Source organism: Cervus canadensis, chromosome 21, assembly GCF_019320065.1.
Source record: "Cervus canadensis isolate Bull #8, Minnesota chromosome 21, ASM1932006v1, whole genome shotgun sequence".
NCBI lineage: Eukaryota > Metazoa > Chordata > Mammalia > Artiodactyla > Cervidae > Cervus > Cervus canadensis.
In genome coordinates, this window is record NC_057406.1 from 54,612,820 (window position 1) to 54,636,401 (window position 23,582).

Genomic DNA, 23,582 nt, shown 5'->3' on the forward strand with positions numbered 1-23,582 from the left:
CAGAGTTATCATTGTCTTCTCCCAAAATGGGTAACACTCCCACTTGTCACCTTGGGAATGAGACTTTCAATGGAAATGTGGATCAGTGGAATCCTTCGCAGAATGATCACTTCGTGACCCTTCACTTTTGGCCATTGCCAGCCCTCTCATGTCCATCATGCAGACAGGCTTCTAGGAGAGGGCAGAGGGCCTGACGTTGCTTTATTGGTCCATGAAACCGTAGAACCATTCCCAGGTCTCTGATTATCATTGCTGAGTTGTGTTTATTTTTACGCACAGGCTCTCTGGGTGGTGAGAATGATTTTTAATCTGTTCGGAGCTATTTAGCTGCGTCCTTTGCCAAAAACCTGTCAGCAGCCTTTTCTTGTTGGGTTAGTCACTGTCATTAACCATGGTCAAAATGAAACTTAAAAAAGCAGCAGAAGTGTGTCTGGACAATCAAACTGCTTTTTGCCTGCAAAGCAAGCCTTTAAGGGGGCACTGAAGCCATTGCTTATATCCCTGACAGTAGAAACACCTCTGAAGAAGGAATCAGGTCTCAGAATCACAGGACTAGAAAGGGCCTTGGGAAATGACCTGATTCAACCCCAGGAGTTTTAGTGAGATGAAGGATTTACCCATGCAGGGCAAAAGCACATCTATTCTCTCTTGAAAGACCTCTAGTAACAGAAATTCTCCATCAGCTGACATTTCCTGGGGGCCTACCTGACAGCAGGTTGGCCCTTCTATGTGTTATTCTCATTTGATCTTTACAACTGTCCAACGAGGTATGTATTACATGTCACTTTCATTTTAAAGATGAAGAACTAAAATTTAGGGCATTAATGTATCATACAGATCAGTGGTAGTAAACCATCTATGGATGGCCTTCATCCATCCATTCATCAATCAGAAAATATTTACTAGTTGCCTATACGGAAGAGTCAATAAACAAGCATAAATATGTTTTCAGGTGGCAATAATGGCCAAGAAAAATAAAGCAAGGATTTTTCTAATTCAATGACTTTTCACTCTGATTTTCAATCAACATCTCTTCTTACTATTCTAAAGCAGCCCTGTGCGGATTCAAATGACTTAGACAAATCTCAAACAGAACAGCCGCTCCGAGGAGTCAAAGAAAGAAAATTAAACTTGGGAGTCAAAATACCTAGTTCTCCATGCCTGGCTCTGTCATTAGTTGGTGCCCTTCGGCAAGCTACTTGATCTTTCAGGCTACATTCCAATTTGTAATGAAGGGATAATACCTACCATGCAAACCTAATTAAATTTAAGTGAATGGCTCACATAATCCTTTCTCCCACCCTCCCTCATTTGTTTGTTGGCTTGCTTGTTTATTTATAGGTAACAAATGAATTTAGAGAGATGCACATTCCATAGACAGAATACAGTCCATTTGAAAAGCTGAGAGGCCCTGAAATATGGAATGGTTAGTTTTTGCGGGCTGGGTAATTTCACAGGCTAATGAGTGGGAGGATTATCCCAACTATTACGGGGAAGAGGCGGCAATGTCCAGGAATTGGGCCACTGCCCCCTTTTTGGCCTTTCAGTGGTTGGCCCTGGAACTGTCATGGCACTGGTGGGTGTCATTTTGCATATGCTAATATATTACAATAAGCATATATGGAGGCTCAAGGCCCACTGGAAGTTGAAGCTTTTGCCATCTTGGATCTAGTTGGTAGTTGGTTCTAACCAGTTTTTGTCACATCCTATGGCTGTCATTCTTTTAATGGCTGTTTAAAGGGGAATGCCCCCTTCCCTCCAGTTTCATTCCCTCCTCAGAGATTTTACTCCCATATTCTAATGGGAAGCAGAGGGGTCAGTCTTCTGAGATTGCTTCAAGGCTGAGTAAGGGCATCAATCCTGCCTAGCCCTCCCTCATTTATTAAGGAATAAAACCATATGTAAAAATGTTGGGTACACTGCAAAGCAGGAATGGTGACTTTTAACGTGTAAAGCACCTACTATATGCTTGGTACTTTTTTCATTTACTACACTTCTATCTGTAAGGTGCAACTGCAATCACCACTCACCTCTCTATGATATGTCCTCCTTACAACACTATCTTCAGATCACTGGTATTTCAGATATTAGTTTCAAAGCAAGGGCCTTTAAAGATCAGAAACTATTAATAACTTGGCACACTCCAAGGTGCTTGATTAATAATTAATAGCATCTTCATACTCAGCTGATCCAGATGGACTCAAATCATGCTCTCTGGACAACGTGAAAATCCTATGTAGTCAAGCAATGGAACAGAAGCAAAAATAAGGACATAAATAAGAAGTAAGGACAGAAGGGGTAATGTGAGTTTTGTATTGGAGTATCAGGCACAGCGAGTTGTAAACACTTCAGCAATACAGATGATGCTAAAAGCAATTTTCAGAAATTGGAGAAAGTAACTTTAAAAAAGCAGTCTTAAGAACAAAATAGGAAAACCTAAAAAAAAAAGTTATCTTGTATGTAAGCTTTTAAAGGTTATATGAAGATCAAAATGGGAGCATCTTAAGATCTGCAAGATTTTACTTCAATATTTGAACCTTCAGTTCCTTGTTGCTCGACAAAACATTTCACAAAATTAGAAAATTAGTGAGGGTTCATATTTTATGTCTCATAAACTGGTTTTCGCAGCCACATGTTGATGGCAGGAATGACACAGTCCATCATCAATGTGTGAATGTCAGTGCTTTTCAAAAAGATATTACTGATAAACCTACTGACTTTAGAGGCCTGAAAAAGACGTGCACAGTAATAAGACTCATTTCATGCCTGGTGAAATCAGACAGTCCCTTATCAAAGTGCATTCCCAGCTGTGTCCATGTGCCCAGGCATGGGGAACATTTAGAGCAATAGAAACAGCTGGTTACTTCAACTTTGTTTGAACATTCATTTTTAAATGGCTTTTGCCTCAAATGAGAAAATGACATCTTTAGAACAAGGAAAACAATGTTTGTAGTTTTCTTTTTGAACTCAAAATATTAACCATTACCTCCCAAGGTCATTAATAGGGCCAAGTTTAGGAGAAAAGCTACATGTAAGAAAAGCTTATAATACAGAAATGCCATGGCACAAACCATTTCTATTTCTCTACCTCATTTGCTCCCCTCTCCGCCCCCCAGAGTGACTTTCAGTGTCCAATAGGATGTAACATATGTATCTTGGGTGACCGGCAGCATTTCCTGCACTGACATCACAGTTCTGCAAGTAGACTTTGCTAAATGACATCACTGGGAAAGCCCAGTTAGAGGGAGTCCACCCTGATACTCACTGTTGCCTCATCTCTAGAGATGAGAACTGAGCACCTGCCAGAAGCCTGTTTCTCATCCTCAAATGCCCTCCAGTGTCCACAGGTAACCTGCATCCGTAACTCATCTGTGCACAATGATCACTGGTCCAACCCAGAGGCACAAGTAATATACAATTACTGTATTAAGATTACTAACTTATTGGTAACTTTCAAACTCTAAACCCATTAAAGTTACTGAGTGCTCAAAGTAAAGACATGCTATTTCATGTCACATTTTTTCAGAGGAAGTCTGCTTTTCTCTAGCTGGCATTTAGAAGATACTCCAATGGGGGATTTTATTGTAAGTTGAGGGATAAGTGTTAGAAAAGAATATCTTTAAGGCACATCTCTGAAAGCAACTGGGGAGAAAATCAGAAAACAGAAACACTGACCAAAGTGAATCAAGTGGAAATACTGTCCTAAGCTATGAAACATTAAGCATGAAATATAAACAACATACTACAACTTTATTAGATTTTTCCATTTTAGTGTCTGGACTCAACTGTGGCCTTAGTAACCTATAACTTTAACATCTTCGGGTATCATAGTACATAGCACCTCATCTGATTAGGTGGCACAAGACTAGTCAACCTGTCAACACAGAGTAACCATTAGCATCACAGCTGTGGCCATTTGATGTTTTATAGTAATTCAATCGCAAATGTAAAGATACTCAGTATTTTGTGGGGCTTCTCTGATGCTGCTTTGTAAGTTATTATTCAAGAAAAGTCTACCTGACCAGGCCTAATTAATGACAGACACCAGCTGATGCCATTTTTACAGGTAAGTCAAAACTCTGCCTTATATTTAGAACGACAAAGGTAACAAGTCTATGAAGAGTTATTTTCTTTTGGGTACCCATCCCTACACCTCCACACACATCCCTCCTCTCTAACTTGTCCCATTATCCATCTGTTCAACATCCTGCTTTGACCCATTTGTATATGCCAAGTAAGAATAGTATTTAGAAAAAAAAAACAAAAGAATAGTATTTAGGGTTTTGCTCAGGGCAGGACAAGGCAGTTTAAGAGTGGATAAGTGGACAAAGTGACAGAGGGAAAAAGACATTCCAAAACCTTCCTATTTAATGGAACGTTCTTCACAATACCTCACAGGCTGGAAACAGAGGCTGGCGTAAAGAACTTCATTCTGATGACAAAAGACTCGTGTGACTGAGTAAGGCAGTTTCTTGACTTAGCCTCACCCCCTAACAGATTCTTCTAAAAGTCTGTGGGATAATCAGGGAGGAAGCATATACATTTCTTTCCAAGTGGGGGCAACATGACTCCTTCCAGAAGGAAAGTTTACAACACTGACTCCAGAACTGGAAGCCGCCCCACCAGCCACCTTGGAACAGGCAGCTAGAGCTGCATACGCTGGAACCTTTCAGGGCTCGAGTCTGATGTCTGAAAAGCGTTTTTGTCCACTTCCACTTCAGGGAGGGTCAGTGGTGTCCGGTGGCCGTGGTCAGGGTTCTATCCTTTGATAACAGCAATTGGCCTCAGTTTAATGGCCTTCTTGCTGATTCCGGCATCATGGCAGGTGTTCACCACATCCGTCACGTTCTTGTAGGACTCAGGGGCCTGTAGGGGTGGAGTTAAACAGTGCAAAAGTCTACTTAAAATGGACTCTTTCAAAGTAGTAAGCTCCATGTGTAATTATAGAAATGCATATTCAAACAGCACTGAGTTGGGTTTTTTTTTTTTGCCTATAAAATAAGCAAAGATTTAAAAGATGATTAAGTTCAGTGTTGGTAAGGGGGCAGTATGATAAACATTCTCATCTTGTTTTATATTTTTTCTGTATTTCTCTAAATTTCCCCAAAGAACATATATCATTTACATAGTAGGAAAAGTAGTAAATGTAATTGAATAAGGCACATACACCAATATCCAACTGAAAGGAAATGTACCAAATCATTCTCTAGTGGTAACTGTCTTTGGATGGTGGAGTTATTAACAATTTTGATTTTCTCTTATTATGTTTCTATAGTTTTCAAAATTCCTGGAATGAACACATAATACCTTCACAATAAGGAAAGGTTATTACACTCCCATATATAACTAACACTGTATTCATGCATGTGTACATGTGTATATATACATACACCTACACACAGTTTGTCTCTGTGGTTTCCACTAAGACCTCCCCACCTCCTTCAGTCTCGCCACCATCAGAACAAACCTCTTCACACACACCTTTCATCTCCATGCCTGTCAGCACAGCAAGCTTAGAACTCTCACTGAATCCCATGGGGCTGTGTGCACATCCCTTTCTGAAAGCCCATCTCTCATTCCCTTCCAGTTTCTGAAATGTTTCCACTGTGACCCCCTGAACTCCTTTTCACTGAGTCAAAGGCAAAGAACTTCTTCCCTTCCTGTTTAAACATTCTCTTTGCCTTCTTATTCTTGCTGAAACATGGATCTACCCAGAGGATGTTACTTCTGCCTCCAACTTTCTGAAGTGGCAGCTGTTTTCTCTCCCAAGCTGGGTCATGCCGTTAGGTTGAGAGGTGGGACAGGTGTCCCTGCTCTTCCTGGTTCCTTTCAGACCATCTTCCCTCCTTTCTCCCAGTTCTGAATTGTGCACTCATCCTTTATACCACCTACTACTCTTCCTGCTGCAATCATCTGCTAGAATCTGTTTCCACTGTTACTTGAAGATTTCTAGCTCCTGGGTCACCCTCAGTCTCTCCGGCTATAATTCTGAACAATTTCAATATCCAGGAAGAGGATCCTTTCAGTACCTGGTTTCCAAGTTCCTTGATTGCTGCTCCTTCAATGCTTACCTCAGCCATTCAGTCCCAGAGTCATATCCCAGGTCTAATCATCAATGCTTACAACTCCCCCAGTCTCAGCTCCCAACATCCCAGGCTGGTGAACACAGCCTAGGTTTTCACCTCCAACAATCCTGGAAACCTCACGAGACCCACAATCTTTCTGCAACCCATCAACAACCTTGATTATCTTTCATTGTGCTGTACGTGCAACCCCGGCTAAAGGAAACTCAACATCTATTTCACGCCTCCACCTATAGAGTTGAACGTAGCTGAAAAACACCCAATCACTGAATTTAAGTTCAAGTGGATCCTTGATACTGTCCTGCCAATCACCTAAATTTCACTAAGCCAATCACTCTCTCTCAAATGATGATTTCATCATATCTGAGCTCCCAGCAAAGACAAACCCCATGAGATCTCACCTCCTTTCATCTCAAGGATACTTCTATTAGCAATAGTAACAACTGCTGGCTCTGTATACTGGCATACATTATCAACAGCTTTATGGCGCATACTTATCAAAATTTCACTTACCTCTTCCATTACCAGCTTGGGTGAGGCGACACGGATTGCAATTCCCATGTCTGCCAATTTGTCGAGGACGTCCTGGAAATCTAAATTACGTCTTGACTTTGCTCGGGACAGTGCACGGCCCTAGGTTGGGAAAGGAATGAACTTCATTTATAAATTATGTTCAATCCCAGCAATTATTTAAACCCTCAGGATTATATGCTTTTTCCTTGACTTCTTTTTAAACTACAAAAAGAATTAAAAAACAATCTTTTCCTATTTCATCAACCTTATAATGTGCCTTTTGTTGTAAGATTCATCATATCTTTGTGGAAAACAAATTTGCATTTACAAAGCATTTTAAGATTCAGTTTTGTGATTTTGATCACTATTAATGATCAAGTAAATACAAATATGTTAATTTAAAATTGTAAATGGTAAGTCTATCATCACATTGTCTGTTTGTGATTTAAAACAGTTTCTCAGCCTTAGCACTTACTGACATCCTGGATTAGGTAACTGTCATACACACTGTAAGACATTTAGCAGAATCTTTGGCCTCTACTCACTACATGCCAACAGCAAAATTCCCCTCCCTGACTGTGACAATAAAAAATGTCCTGAAACATTGTTGATGTGTGTGAGGGAAGATGATTTTGATCACTGGGTTAAAAATTAGGAGTTGAGAGGCAACTGGAAACAAGAAAGGGTCAGAGGAAAAAATAGTACGGTTTATATGTATGTGTGTGAGGGCCTGTCCGACTGAAAAGATATCCTAGACAGTTTCTATTTTCCACTCCATCACCAGCTAAGAACGTTGATGGCTCAGAAAAGCAGTTAGAAAACTGGTCTGGGGGCCAAATCTGGCCTACTACCTGTTTTTGTAAATAAAGTTTTATTAGACACAGCAAACCCACTTGTTTATGTACAGCTGCTTTCTACTAAGATGGCACAATGAAATGGCTCCTACAGAGATCTTCTGGCTCAAAAAGCCTAAAGTGTTCACTGTCTGGTGCTTTATGGAAAGTTTACCAACGCCTGGCTTAGAAGAGGCAATATACTGAAATAGGTGAGCAGTCTGCACATGGGTCCTGATTTGCAAAATCGGGCATTTCCTCCAAATCTTGAGTGGATCTACCCAGTAAGGAACAAATTGTGCTGACAGCTAGATCTGTAAATCACTGAGAAACACTGTGAGGTAAACTTGCATCAGATTGTTTTATCAGTTATGCTAGTGTGACAATTTCTCAATCTGCATTTTGTGGATTCAGAGTTGAGGAACAGTCCCTAGCCATACGATGAGCTCACTAAGGTTGAGATACTTGGTGACCTCAGTATATATTACTAGACAGTATATATTCACTAGACAGTATATATTATGGGGATAAACTCATGTAGAAGACAAGACAAATCCAAACCTCAACTTTGTTAATGTTCAACCAAGGGCTTCCCTGGTGGCTCAGACGGTAAAGAGTCTGCCTGCAGTGTGGGAGACCTGGGTTCGATCCCTGGCTCTTGAAGATCCCCTGGAGAAGGAAATGGCAACCCACTCCAGTGTTCCTGCCTGGAAAATTCCATAGACAGAGGAGCCTTGCAGGCTATGGCCCATGGGATCACAAAGAGTTGGACATGACTGAGCGACCTCACTTTCACTTTCAAGTATGTTTTCCCATCAAAATGCACAGCAACGACTACACTGAAGAGAGCCTTTCTGAGTGAGCTTCTGTTTTCATAACTCACCGCTCCATGGCAAGTTGTTCCAAAGGTTTCAGTCATGCCCTGCTCAGTACCAGTAAGAACATAGCTACAGGTCCCCATGGTGCCACCAATGAGCACTGGTTGTCCAGTAAGCTGAGGAAGTACACAAATCAAACATGTTAACATTCAGAAATGCATGAACTTTCCATGCCTGAGATTTAGATTTCCTCTTGCACTAAAGGACTGTGGAGAAGCCTGGGCCTCTAAATGCATTGCTCTTAGAACTACATTAAGACAGTATTTTGATTCTTTGATAACTGAGAGGTAAGGGTAGAGGATGGGAGGGAAAATGTGAGGACCAGGAAGATAGAAGACAGACCAAAGGTAAGAGCAAAACAAAACTCAGATGTGTAGGGAAGTGTTTTTAGGAAGAACCATTCTGAGCAAGCGTGGCAGCTGCCCTCTCAGGCTTGTTTCCTGATCTGTGAAATGGCTGGTTAAGGGTCCTTCTAACTTGATCACAGCCAGATATCAAAAGGAGAAGAGGAATGAAACAGACTGAGTTTAGTCTTAACCCTGTCTTCTAATCATTCAAAGGCCTTAAAGAGATAATCTTAATGTTATCTTAATGGAGCAGAATATTCTCCATGCAGCATTGTTTAGACAGCACACTGCAAGCACAGATGAAGGGTAAAGTTGTGCTTCAGAGAAGACTGGAAATCACTGTTCTCATGGATGACAGACTGTTTTCTTTTCACAATTGCTGCTTTCCTGTTTAAATTCGTCCATATTTAGAACTGTCCAAATCATGCCCCCACTGCTTAAAACCACAAATGGCTCAGTACGTACTTGGTAATCAACCGCAATGAGCGGATGGTGAGGAGGGAAGGCTCGGGTGGACCCCTTCCTGTGTACTAACAGAGTCCGCTCCTTCCCGTCCACCACATGCTGTTCTACTTTGGCAATATTGTGAGAAACATCATAGATCACGTGCAGGTCCAAGTCATCAGGGGTTGTGTTGAAGACCTTGGCAAAAGCCTGAGAGAGAAAGCTTAATGTTAATAGTGGCCAGAACTAGCTCTTCAGAACTTACTGATTCTGAAAGCTCTGTTCCTGAAGGGAGTGAGGGATCTAAGAGTTCAAAATTAACAAAATTATTAATCTTCACACAAAGGACAAGAACTGACTTTAGACCACAGAGCAAATTTCACCGAATAAACTGCAACCACTCTTGGGACTTCCCTGGTGGTCCAATGGCTGAGAATCTACTGGCCAGTGCAGGGGACACGGGTTCAATCCCTGGTCCGGGAAGATCCCACAAGCCACAGGGCAACTAAACCCACAGGCCATAACTATTGAGCCCACAGGACTAAAGCCCATGCTCTGCAACTAGAGAAGCCCCTCCAAGGAGAAGCCCGTAACTTCTCCGTAACTGGAGAGCAGCCACTGCTCTCTGCAACCAGAGAAAGCCTGAAAGCAGCAACAAAGACCCAGCAAAGCCAAATTTTTTTTAAAGAAACCCTTCAGGGAGGAAAAAAATATTACAACTACTCTTGATTTCACTCTTCAGAGCACGTCCTCCTCAGCCTTCTGAATTTTAGAGAACAGGACTTCCACCCTCTCCACTGCTCAAGGCAAATTCTAGGAATAATTTTAGTTTCTCTTCTCCCCACTCCTGATACCCTATGGAGTGAGCTTAAGGACATGACAAAAGCTTGGACTCTTCGCCAATATTTTGAATATCTATTACACCAAAACCAAATTATATAGGCTTTGAGTTGATTACACTGTTTTAAATCATTTAAGTTCCTCATGTGTAACCAGGAACAGACGAGCAGCTGCAACTGTACCTGACGGGTTAAGAAGGTCATGGAAGAGCGGTTGACCCAGGCATAGTTCCCAGCCGCTGCCATTCCCTTCAGGTAGTCCTGACCCTCTGGGGAAGCGATCCGAGCACAAGCCAGCTGACGGTCGTTGACTATGATCTTGTCTCTTTTCATGGCTTTTTCCATAGCTACAAGTGCGTCTGAAAGGAGAGAGCAGCAAGTCCAGGTCAGCCGGCTTTCCCTTTATAACTCAGATTTACTGCAGAAAGGTAGGCTATATTCAAAACCATTCTAAAAACAAACAAGTAAAATACAATTTTCCCTTTAAATTGTTTCTGAGCTCATCTACTTGTTGGTTAAGATGTATTTATGGAGAATCTTCTGTCAGAGCTGTCTGACACAATGCATGTGGACTCCAAAGAGAACACTTGCTCTCTAGGACTTGTAAGGGGAACGGAGGTGTACAGAACTAGCAACATCATGGTCTGAGTTACTCTTTTCCTGGCATGTGAATGAGAAGTAGTAAAACATGTATTACTATCACGGCTTTTGGAAATAATTTTCAGTGACTTAACCTAAAAGAACTGGAGACAAATTGCTAGATCTTCTGCACGCAAATCGAATTTGTGATAAACTGTAGAGAAATACTCAGTAGACAGTTCAGAAATGTTAGTCAGTGCTCCATACACCTGCTAGACAAAATACCCTAACAGGCCATGTTGTGACAAATCATTAAATTCCCACAGAATGAAACATACATACAAGGATGAACCATAATTGTAACTCAGAGTTTATAATTTCCATGTGCCCATATAACTTATCCTATATCCATAAACCCTTTCACACATCCTATGAACCATCCAAAATGACCTTTATTTCCCTGCCTCCTGCTTTTGTTTATGCTGTCTTCTGGTCATGAATGTCCTGCACATATGATTGTTCAAATGTTGTCTATGAAGTCACCTCTAAAATCTTTTACCCAAACATTTTGTCTCTTCCATAGTATTTTATCAATTACTATCTTTTGTCTTTAGTTTTTCTTTTTAATAAACATGACATCTCTCTCGTGAGATAATCTGACGGCAGAGTCCTTGCTATTTCATCACTGAATCCATCATAACACCCAATCTTGATAAATCTGCATCTATCATAAATTCTATAATTTAAGATTTTTATTGCTCTTTCTTGGTCAGACAGTAATAGTAATCTGTAAAGTAAACATAAAAAGTGGAGCTTTTACAACACCATACAAAATAATTATTATTCTTATTTTTTTCCAACAAGCAAGTTAAGGTCTAGTGAAGTTAATTTGTTAATTTGCCAGAGAGGAGAACAAGGGTAAAAAACTACAAGTACACTTTCAGCACTTTATCCCTTAAACTTCTATATCGTTCCCCATAAAATGTACTTTTTAGCACCAAGCCAAAACTTAGGTCCAGAATATACCTGTGGCGACTTGGTGGCCCAAGCCTCTGCTTCCACTGTGGATCATCACACACACCTGTCCCTTATGGTCAATGCCCATTTTCTTAGCAGCATACTCGTTGAAAATCTCATCCACAACCTGGATTTCTGCATAGTGGTTGCCTGCTCCCAGAGTCCCCAACTACAAAAGTGAGAATGTTTGATAAAACAGCAGCTACTCTGGTTTGAAAAAATCCATTTAAAAAGCAAATAGGTAGGAACAGTCAACAAAAAGATAACCACACAAGTAGTGTTTTATGTAATAAAGAAACTTCTAAGCTTAGAAAGGTTTCATTTATTTCAAGTAGTATTCCACACAATTAAAATAGTATACAGCAGTTCCTGCAGTTTGCTATATCATTATTTGCTTGAGGTACAACACATTTAAAGCTTCATCAACCTAAACTCAGACCATCAGATGGCTCACAGGACAATTTAAACATCATGGAGAGAATGGTCAAATTTTGGGATGAACTCTGATGAATGCTGACTCTTACACAACACATCGCTGGAAGGATATATCCCATAATTGGAGCTACTAGATGATTTAGGGACCCAGAAAATGGCAACGCAACAAGAGTCTTCAGAGGTTGCCTAGTTTTAACTTTTATCTCAATTTTCAGCTAAGAAAACAAGACCCAGAAGGCAAGAGACTTGCCTAAGGTCATAGTGAATTAGTGGCAAAGCTATCACAATTTGCATAAATTTCAAACATCTGGTATATTTTTATCTCATGGACACCACGAACCGACAAGATATCTGTTTTCAACTTAGATGCTAGAAAACTTTCAGCCAAATCTGTAGATTGTCAAAGTTTCTACATTAACTAATTTTGGTATACATTTTAAGCCTTATAATCATATTCCATTTTCTTCCCATTCATTTCTAATTCATGACACCTTATTTTATTTTATGAATATCTACAAGCTCCTGACAGCTTTTTAAAAGAATAAGAATGAAGTATAAATAAATTTGTGTTCCTTTCAATGTACTCTGAAAAAAGCTGGGGATATACTCTCCACACATGGAAGACAGACTTTTTCTCCACCCCCACCCCCCCCAAAAACATGAAAAAAATGAACATTTCCCCTCCAAAGTGAGTGTTACCTGGGGAAGGCCTCTTTTTTTAGCCCTCGCTGAGACTTTATTGGGATCAGCTTGCAGCATCCTTCCATACTCCTCACAGTGCTCCTTGTCCTCTGCCCAGGCATAGCCTTCTCTCAGGGACCAGTCCACACCCATCTCCAAGGCCTCCTCCAAGTCTCTGAGTGAGTAACAAGGTGAAGGTCACTTCACAGCCAAGTCAGATCAAAACCTAAGAATGACCACATCTCAAACGGCAGAGGAAAGCACTACCTTTATTGCCTGTGCCTCAGGCATCGTGTGAGACATAGTTCGTGCTATTAGCAATTCTAGTTTTTTGAGGAAAGCAGTTTCATAAATAATTGAATATTAAAGTACTAAATGCCACATTGGAGATGATTATAGTTCTTCACACTTTTACAGCCCCTCATACTTTTCAAATTTTATTTACCTCTCTGATTCTGAATTCTATGATGCAGTGATTAAGCAGCCACAGAAAATTTATAACTATAACCAACAACCATTATCTACCACCAACTTTACCACAGTTAACACTAACTTTTCATAGTAACTTATGAAAAATTACAAGTAATAAATAAAGCTATCTCAATGTCCTCAGGCAACATAGGTTAAATTTTAAGGTTTATTCCTACCTTCACAGAAGTACTACCAAGCTATACTGTATCTGCATTTTGAAGTTGAGGTGTATACACATTAAACTCCTAGAAGGAAAAAGCTCTCATCTTCACCTAAGGTCCAGCCCTCTTTCAAAATACTATCAGGAGCAATTACAGTGATCAATGTGCCCTCCCCAAACAGCTCATTTCAAACATTACCTATTAGGACAAAATTCGTATCAAAAATATTTGTAAAGATGCTTGGAATTTACTAGATGTTTCAAGCACGCTTTTCAAAGTGGAACTACATGTCAGGGACCACATAAAATCACAGAATAAGCATCTTCCAAATGTATCAGTTTTACTCTAAGTGTTTTTTTGGGGAGTTGTATTTTGCTTTTTGGTAAATAGGAGTTGTATATAACAGGAAATAGCTAAAATATTTTAATATTGATGTCTGTACATGTATCTGAATAGAACACAAAATTCACACAAACTTTAAAGATAAAACAGAAGATATGAAAGAGGAACACTTATTAAGCATACCCTGTAAAGTGTAAGGTGGACAGTTTTACACGAGACATGACACAGTGTATCAATGGCCACTGAAAGGCCACTGCAGTGTAGTCTTACATGGAACTCTCTACTTTGGAAATACATATTGTAGGTGAAGAACAAACTCAGGGCTATTACCCAAAAAGGAAGGTCGTCAATAAATACATCTTCACTGACAAAGGACAGTGGTGTTCAGAATATAACCTCTGAAGCCAAAGGATCCTCGATGCGAACCCTGACTTTACTTATTAGCTTACTTACTATTGTCTCTTTAAACCTCAGTTTCCTTTCTTGTAAACCAGGGAAAATATTAGCATTATTACCTACAAAAAATGATATACACATCCACCACCACACAATGCTTTGCACACAGGAAATGCTCAGTAAACATCAGTGGATATTATTCTGTTTAGAACTGTATGTCAAAGGCTGTCACAATGAACATGAATTGACTAATGTTTCTAACAAACGTTATGGATCTCATGCTTAAAAAAACAACTCATTACACTTACTGAAAAGTGACTGAACAATCCCTGTCTCCTAAACGTCCTACACTGAAAATGAACGTGAGGATCATGTGGTTATTCTCTCTCATTCCATATATTGGAAACTTTTGTTCTTACTTGGCATTCATTGGGATGACACCTTTTGATCCCACTCCCACAGGAATGTGGTCAAACATAGCTTGGGCAAGTTGCTCTTTCACAGGCTGAACATCACTTTCATCTAAATTGGTTCTCAGCAAGCGGACACCACAGTTAATGTCAAATCCGACACCACCTACAAAATAGAGAAAAATTAAGTTAAATAATAGCAAAACCAGGTGCTTAGGCATTGTTACCAGTGGTTACCCATTATGAATAAAGGGTTTAGAAGATAGCCACTCTTAAAGATAACTATGTTTTAAAGTAGCTGACAAAGTAGCTCACAACATAATTTAAACACATACTAAAGGTACTCTGTGGGCCAAGGAGGCAAAGATAACCATAAGTAACATTTAGACCAGAGATTAAAATGTGAATTACGTGCTGCTCTTTTTTTCTCTGTCACTCTTATCAAGGGTTCATGACTTCTATAGTCCTTTCAAAGAACCAACTTTTGACTTTGTTGATCCTTTCCATTGTATACTGTTTCATTAATCTTGCTCTTATTTCCATCTTTCTATCTTTTTGGATTTAATTGGTTATGCTTTCTGTTAACTTTTTGAGATGGATGCTTATATCATTGATACTGCAGCCTTTCTTCTTTTGTAATCTGTGCACTGAAGGCTGTGTATTTCTATCCAAGGATGGTATTAATACTAACAATTTTTAGACAGGTTATTTTAAAAATTATCATTAGTTAAAATTATTTTGTAGTTTCCATTATGATTTTCTTGACCCACAGGTTATTTAAATGCATGCTGCTCAATTTATGAACATATGGGGTTTCTTCCCCTTAGTTGTTAATGTTCCTGATTTCTAACTTAACTCCACTGCGGCAGGATACTACTCTTTGTATCAGTGGTTCTTAGGTATGGCCCAGAGATCATTTCAAGTCTTTAGGATTAACTATGTAACAATGCTAAGACATTTATTAGCCTTTTAAATGCATCCTCTCTACTGTACAGTGAAGTTTTCCAAAGGCTACATGACATGTGATAACATGTTTGCTGTGAGGCATAATGAAACATGAAAAGTGTCCTTACGTGTTACTGCTTTAAACTTTTTCAGTTTTAATTTCCAGTAAGGTAAACATCGATAAAAGCCTTTGAGACCAACCTTCAATAATTTTAAGAATGTAAAAAGGTCTCAAGTCTAAAGTTCGAGAACTCCTACTCTGATTTCAATGCTTTGAAATTTGAGACCATCTTTGTGGCTCAGTGCGTGGTTTAGTTTTGGTGAGCATTCTATGTGCACTTGAGAAGAATGTGTATTCTACAATTCTTGGATGCACTATAATGTGGGTGCATATACAACCACACACATATCTCTGAGGTTACGGTGTCAAGTCTGTAACAGGATTGTCCACACCATTCGTGTCCTTAAAGACAAATCTCCCATGACCTCAAAAGAAAAACTACAAGTGCTAAACACTGGGCGCATGTACCTGCACTTTTTCTCTGGATCTTAGCCTCACAAATCCTTACTGTCTCAACAGTTTTCTTATGGTTTCAACAGATGTGTTTTGGTTTTGTTTTGAAAATTTTACACAGCTTTTCTCATTATTCTTGGCAGAGGATTGCTCTAAAGTGATCCTGTCCACCAAAACTCTCAACATGTAATTTATACTTTCATCTTTTTTTCCAGACTCTTGAGAGCAAAGATACTACTTCTGGTGTGAAGTATTTTCAGTGAAAGCACACCACAGCAGAAAAGAAGTGTACTAGAAGTGGATAATAACGATGATAATGAGAGCAGATGCTCATCAAGTACTTCCTAAGTGTCTAGCATTGTACTAAGTATTTTAGCATAGCTTAATGCATTTAATCTTCACAAAAATATTATGTCATAAGTAATATCATTAGCTCCAATTTGCCCAAGAGGTAACTGTGACACAAAGATGACACATTACCCAGGGAAGTGTTTTGGTTTGTTTTGTAGCCAATGTCTGAATAATGCCTGGCACAAAGTAGGAGCTCAAATAGTTTTAAATAAATAAATGTTTTATTTGATATTTTAATAGCCTCCAAGTGTCCACAATTAATCCTCTCAGTAAATGAAGAAAAGAAATGATAGAACATGATGAGGCTGACATGCACACACAAAGCAACCACAATCTATTCTAGAAAGGCTATGATTCTGAGAAGCTACATGCCTGACAGCAGACGTGCACAGTGGCCTTACCTGGGGATACCACTGCTTCAGGGTCATTCATATCAAAGGCTGCCATATTTCCAATAGCAAACCCATAACCTGAATGGACATCAGGAAGACCAATGGATCGCTGAAAGAAAATCAGAAAAAGAAATACAGCTTTCTCCACCTGGGACTCTGGCTGCCTGACAGATCTCACTCTAAAACATACTGGGAATTAAAACCTTCCCCAAATCAAGATTCTATTTTCATGAAATCTTCTCTATTGGTGGAAATTGGGTATAAAAATTCCTAATCATAAAGCTAGATATGGCAGGAAAGACTTTTTACAAAGTCTGACCACTGGGATTTTCCCAGTGGTACAGTAGTTAACACTGCTTCCACTGCAGGGGGCATGGATTTGACCCCTGGTCAGGGAACTAAGATCCACTTGCAGTTCAGCCAAAAGGCAAAAAAATCCACAACCTTCCTCGCCCCTCAAATCCTGACCATTAACTAAGAAAGCTGAAAGGAGAAACGCCTCAGTACAACATGATATAGGAGAACCACACACTAATTTTAATACTATTACATTTTAAAGATGATGCTTAGACATTGACAAATTGTGGTCATGTCAGCCTGACAGGAGAGAAATGCCAGATTTACAAAGGTCCTCCGTGTTTAAGAAATCAGACAAATGTAACACATCTGATGGAATGAAAACTGTACACTGTCTACATCTGGGGCCTAGGGAAGTACCCTGACTCAGAGAATGGAGATCACAATGTGGTAGGGATATATGCAGACACCTGAACACTTCCTTAAATGTACAAGCCATGTCTCTTCATTTCTTCCCACAAGTGCTGAACATAGTAACCTGCATCAAGACCTTAAAACATGTCTGCTGGATTTAACATCTACCCCTAATGGTGGAATCTGAAATGTAGACTCGGGTTGGGGCCCCATTTCTATCCCCAGCATCCCCACCAGCCTCCTTTTCCAATCATATCCTCAATAGCTATATTGTGCACCTCTCTTCCTTCCCTCAGTCCTAACCCTTATACTTCTTTCCAATCTTCCTCTTGAATGGGGCCACACTGAAACTTTGTGAAAGTGTGGTACACTAATACAAGAATAATGTGTACAACAACAAGAAACAAGAGAACGAACTCTACTCCAAAGATTCTCAAACACTTAAGAGATTCTGGCCAAAGGCAACCAGAAACTGAGATATTACCCAAACTCAATTATTTCTTTAAATTCCACAGTTATTTCTAGATGTTTGAGGGTCACTGTCTAGATGATACCACTATCAGCTAGGCATGGCCATTCACCTATTCAATAAACTTTCAGACTAAAAGAAAATATAAGTGAATAAAGCTCTGAATACAGACTCACATGAACAATCCCAGGCAGGGCAGCCACGTTGCCAATTTGTTTCATGGCTGGCAGGAAGCCACCAACACCTGAAAACAAAATTTCAATGTGAGAAAAGTGAACACATTTGATTTTTGGCAGAAATATAGTCAAACTTTTCTAGACTGGATTAAATGAAGGGGTAGTGCTTAGGACTACAACAACAAAGTCTTCATGAGTGTGTTTGAGATGAAGTGGGCAAGGAAGGCAGCACACACACAGGACAGCAGTGAGGGCAACCAGACTAATTACAAGCATGTCGTCAGTCTTCTGTGCAGACCATGAAGGTTGCCTGCAAATACTGTACTTGGAGTTGTAAAACATAATCACTACATCTTATGTTGTCAATATAAAATAAGCATCCTTTTAACTGTTCATAATATTTATTAAAAAAAAAAAATTAGTTTTACTCTAAATGACAAAGAAGGGCAATTAGGAAGTGTTGTGAAAACACCGCATGGAAAGTCAGGGGATCTGGGGTTGTAATAACAGCCCATCATTTTAGACAAGTCAGCATGCCCTGGTGAGACAGAGGTGAAATTTATTTTAGGTTGGTTGACCTAAAATAAAAGGGTTAAAACTAGACTTCTATTTCACCACCATCATCAGAATGTTATACATATATCTCTATATCTCCCAGTAGTCTTGCAAGATAGGTGTGATAAACTCTTTTTAACAGATGAAATAACTGAAGTTTAGTGAGACTAAAGGTATACTGACTTTGTAATTAGACACAACTGGATCTGAATTCTGGTTCTGTTACTGAGAAACTATAGCCTTGGATGAACTAAAATGACTTAACCTCACCGAACCTTGACTTAAACATCTGTAAAATGGAGATATCTTCCTCTCAGAGTTACTCCAAGAATTACATGCCATAAGCTATGTAAATGCCTGTACATTTACATAGTAAGTGCACAGTAAATGGCTGCTCTTATGGTAACCGTCAGAGGTTAGGTGCAAAACCAACCAGGTCTATCCAGCTAAAGTGCTTTTTATAATGCCAGGTGGCCAAAAATGTGATCACAAATAAGTAACAGGCTTTTGTCTCACTTCAAGTCTTGATCATTCCTCGACAATACTTTTGTATTTTTAATTATCTGAGTTACCATTTTCAGGCCACATGATACACACTAGTTGTACTGCCACATGTAAAATTCTATAATTTACGTACCACCACCTCGACAGGCATTCCTTAATTCTTCAAACATTAATTTTTCCAGAGAATCATTTACATAGAAAACTCCTTCAACCTGGTATTAAAGAAAAGGAAAAATTATGTCAGAGCACACGGACCTGATATATAAGTACTGGATAGAATATAAACACTGCAGACAATATTTATTTTGCTTTACTCTTCATAAAACACTTTCACACTACCTTTAGTAGCAGAAAACTTCCTACAAGATGTTCCCATCTTTAAATATATCTTTAAAATGTATTTTACAATGTTCCACAAATCATTTTGTTTATTCTCCTACTCTCATAAGCCACATTTAAAAGTTCAACAGGTAAAATATTTTGTGTGCATGTGTGATTAAGAAAAGTCTTCCAACAACGCTCTCACTAAAGCCAAAGGTCTCAGTATTCTTGTGCTTCTAAAACATCAGTAGGTTTTGAAAAAAAAGAATCAAAAACTCAGATCTAAATATACAAATGCAATCATCTGACCTAAGCATACTTTTTCCATGTCTAAGACAACAGCACACTACACTTTACTGTCTTCTGTTCTGATTTACAAATCTGTACTTATATAAACAGTGAATAAAAAAAAGCTTAGTTTTACAATCTATGTAATTTTAAGAGAATAAAAAAGCTTGATGATAGAGGCACACACAAGACAATGGAAGAAATAATTATGTAACACCAAAGGCGAGAACATGTTAATCAGAGATCAAATATTATGAAGGATCTGCCAAGGAGTGAAGAACCAAAGACTTAATAACCATCTGAACAAGGAAATTGATTTATCAGGACAACTTCTGCATCTTACCACTGGGAGACTAACAATACCAGTTGATGGAAAATGTCTCCAGCACAATTTTCTAAAGGGTCGCATTTATTATTCACCATTTACTGAGGACTCATTATGTGCAGGCACTGTACTGGACAGTAGGGGAGATATAGAAACCATGCAACGTTGTCCCTTTGTGCAGCTTCCAGTCTAGTTTGTGGCCCAGACTAGAACACGCAGAGTGTGCAAGGAGGCAAGTGCTGTAATAGAAGCACAGAGTTATACAGAAAAATATGATGTAGGAGGGGCTCAACAGTCTAGGATGATGGCGTGGGGGGGCTTCATAGTTTGTTCCCTTTGTGAACACGGAGCTGGCTCTTTAAAAACAAAAGACATTACTGGTACGGCAACATACTCAGGAGCTGAATGGAAAGATGACATAAAGACAGGAGAGAACTGTTTTTAAGCAACAAAGAGGAATTTTTAGCGCAGCACATCGTTCTTGTGAGAGGAATGGAGATTAAGAGAGAGATGAGAATTCTAAGTGTGAAATTCGCTACTCTTAAAGAGAATGGGAATTCCACACAAGCCTAGCATAAAGGTCAGTAACTTTTTAAGAGCAATATTATCAACGTTTCAACTTTCCATTCCCGAGAGAGGTGGTAGCAAAGTGCCGTTTAAATAGTTAATGGAATGTGCTGAGCAAAATCAGACTTGCTCCCATGCAGAATTAGCAGGAGAGTGTGAATTAAAAGTTAAGCGAGAACTGCTGTCAAAACATGACAATGTGTGTCACAATCCTCTTAGGATGGTCATATGTTTTTTTTTATTTTCTACTCCATTCAGAGAACCGGATTTCATAAAAAGAAAGTACCAAGGGAAAAAAAACAGAGCAAAAAGGAGGTTTACCGCTATGGGCTTTTCCTCCCCTCAGCGTCTAGCTAAGTGCTTTGCTCATAGGCGACACTCAATAATATTGAGTTAAAGAGTGGAGTGGCTCTCAAGAACTTTAACCAAGACGCAGAATCACAAACCTTCAGTACACATGCAGGGTATCTAAACGGATTTCAAAAGCCATTTAAGAACATATGCACCAAAACCTCACAAATGCTTTCTTTCTTCACTTTAATTAAAGATAGTAATCACAAATGGCAAGGAAGCCCCAAAATAACAGAGACCAGGTTTTCAAACCCTCTAGTATCAGGGTCCCGAGTCTCCGTTGGGAATACATCATCCTGTTAGACGAAGAAGACACGAACTGTACACCATGTCTGAGCTGAGCTTCTGCTAGGTGAGTGAAGGAAGCTGTGCAACCGACTGACCCTCCAGGCCCTACTGACAGCGCCTGTGAAAAAGAAAACACCCCGCCCTGTCACCTTTCTCGTCTGTTTCGAAAAGCAAGACTGTTCTATTAAAACTCCGCCTGTCAATTAAAAAAAAAAAAAAACCGCCCACCCCACAAAGAACAGTACGGTGAACTAAAAAACTTGGTAGAGTGAACACAGGTCCGTAAACGTTACATAAATGACCAGCATGACTCAGAGGAGTGGCGTTCGGCCCAAGCAACTCCACTCCGGACTGGCTGACCGCCTAGTGGAAGACCACTGCTGTCTCCAAGACTCAGAACGGTCTGTTTATGAGACTTCCGTGTGAAAACGCTCTGCAAAGGCCAGTTTCGTATTTATGTGGATGCCCTGGACACATTCCGCTTTCTTCACCCTCACCGAGCCGGGACGTCTCCACCGGAGACCTTGGGTCCGCAAGGATAAAGAACTCACAGGCCGGAGGGGAACTTGGGGTGGACGCCGGGGACCTGGCGGAAATCCGTTGGCGGAGGGGGCGAGGGCGGCCCCCGCGCGCTAGGGGTCTGGAGGGGTTGGAGGAGGCCCCGCCCGGTGGGCAGGGAGGCGCTGCGGACCCCAGCCACGGGCCCTGCACCCCCGCCTCACCTGCATGTTGGGCACGAAGCCCTTCTTGATTCTCCAGCAGTTCTTATTGATCTTGTCCAAGAACTGCAGCTCATCATTATAACTGCGACTCATGGTGGCTAAAACTCCCGGCTTGGCTTTGAGGAGCCACTGGCCGCGTTGTTCCGCTGGCTGAAACACCGCCTTCCGGCACTCAGCGCGCAGGCGCGGCCGGCGGGTTCCGCAGCAGGGTGGGCGACGGCAAGCGCCGAGGCTCAAAACTTGTATCACTCGCGCGCGCGCGCTCTCTCGCTCTCGCTCTCTCGCTCTCTCGCTCTCTCGCTCTCTTTTTTTTTCCCACTAGTTAAGATAGACCATCCTCTAGCGTTTATCTTTGTGGATGTTAACTAGTCACTCTCTTCCAGCTAAAGCTAAGCTAAATCCAGTAGTTTTTAGTATGATCTAGTTATCTTTCTTTTTGGAAGTGCTTTTCAGCACTGAAAAACGCACTGAATCTGGATCAGGTCCAGTTGTTCTAAGGAATCCATCTGCTTGGAGTTTCACTTCAGTTCAGTCGCTCAGTCGTGTCCGACTCCTGGCGACCCCATGGACAGCAGTACGCCAGGCTTCCCTGTCCATCACGAACTCCCGCAGCTTACTCAAACTTCTGTCCATCCTGTCGGTGATGCCATCCAACCATCTCGTCCTCTGTCGTCCCCTTCTCCTCCCGCCTTCTATCATTCCCAGCATAAAGGTCTTTTCCAATGAGTCAGTTCTTCGCATCAGGTGACCAAAGTATTGAAGTTTGAGCTTCAGCATCAGTCCTTCCAATGAATATTCAGGACTGATTTCCTTTAGGATGGACTGGTTGGATCATCTAGCAGCCCAAGGGACTCTCAAGAGTCTTCCCCAACACCACAGTTCAAAAGCATCAATTCTTTTGAGTTTGGAGTTTACACCCCACAAAAGCAGAGACATTACTTTGCCAGCAAAGATCTGTCTAGTCAAAGCTATGGTTTTTCCAGTAGCCATGTATGGATGTGAGAGTTGGACTACAAAGAAAGCTGAGCCCCAAAGAATTGATGCTTTTGAACTGTGGTGTTGGAGAAGACTCTTGAGAATCCCTTGGGCTGCAAGGAGATCCAACCAGTCCATCCTAAAGGATATCAGTCCTGAATATTCATTGGAAGGACTGATGCTGAAGCTGAAACTCCAATACTTTGGCCACCTGATGCCAACTGACTCATTTGAAAAGATCCTGATGCTGGAATGATTGAAGGTGGAAGGAGAAGGGGACGACAGAGGATGAGATGGTTGGGTGGCATCACTGACTGGATGGACATAAGTTTGAGTAAGCTGCAGGAGTTGGTGATGGACAGGGAAGTCTGGCGTGCTGCTGTCCATGGAGTTGCAAAGAGTCGGACATGACTGAGAGACTGAACTGAACTGAGTAAGGGAGAAATAGATATCTGCAGCTGAGAAAGAGAAACATTTAAACAGATACCACAATGGAAATTTTGTAATGTTTCAAAACGAATTTGTGAACACATTAAATACTTTTGTCAGAAAAGAGCGTTCCAAAGAACAAAACATGACAGTTTATCATTTATTCCAACAACACTGACGAGGACATCTATTGAGGTCAGATAAGCAGTACAAAGATGAATAAATGGCAGTCGTTACGGATGTCTAGGGCTTCCCAGCCTAGTCTTCTCT

General features: G+C 40.4%; 1 protein-coding gene across 1 annotated transcript; it reads right to left on the reverse strand.

Annotated features, from left to right (window-relative positions):
• Positions 1-3,729: 3,729 nt before the first annotated feature.
• Positions 3,730-22,076, reverse strand: RTCB (RNA 2',3'-cyclic phosphate and 5'-OH ligase). The gene is made up of 12 exons (XM_043440595.1): positions 21,909-22,076; positions 19,180-19,258; positions 17,988-18,055; positions 16,641-16,740; positions 14,439-14,595; positions 12,668-12,824; positions 11,543-11,702; positions 10,121-10,296; positions 9,120-9,308; positions 8,313-8,423; positions 6,597-6,716; positions 3,730-4,866 (listed from the first exon to the last, which is right to left on the reverse strand). Exons 1-12 carry the CDS (start codon positions 21,999-22,001, stop codon positions 4,759-4,761), a joined length of 1,518 nt encoding a protein of 505 aa, XP_043296530.1. The 5' UTR covers positions 22,002-22,076; the 3' UTR covers positions 3,730-4,758.
• Positions 22,077-23,582: the final 1,506 nt, after the last annotated feature.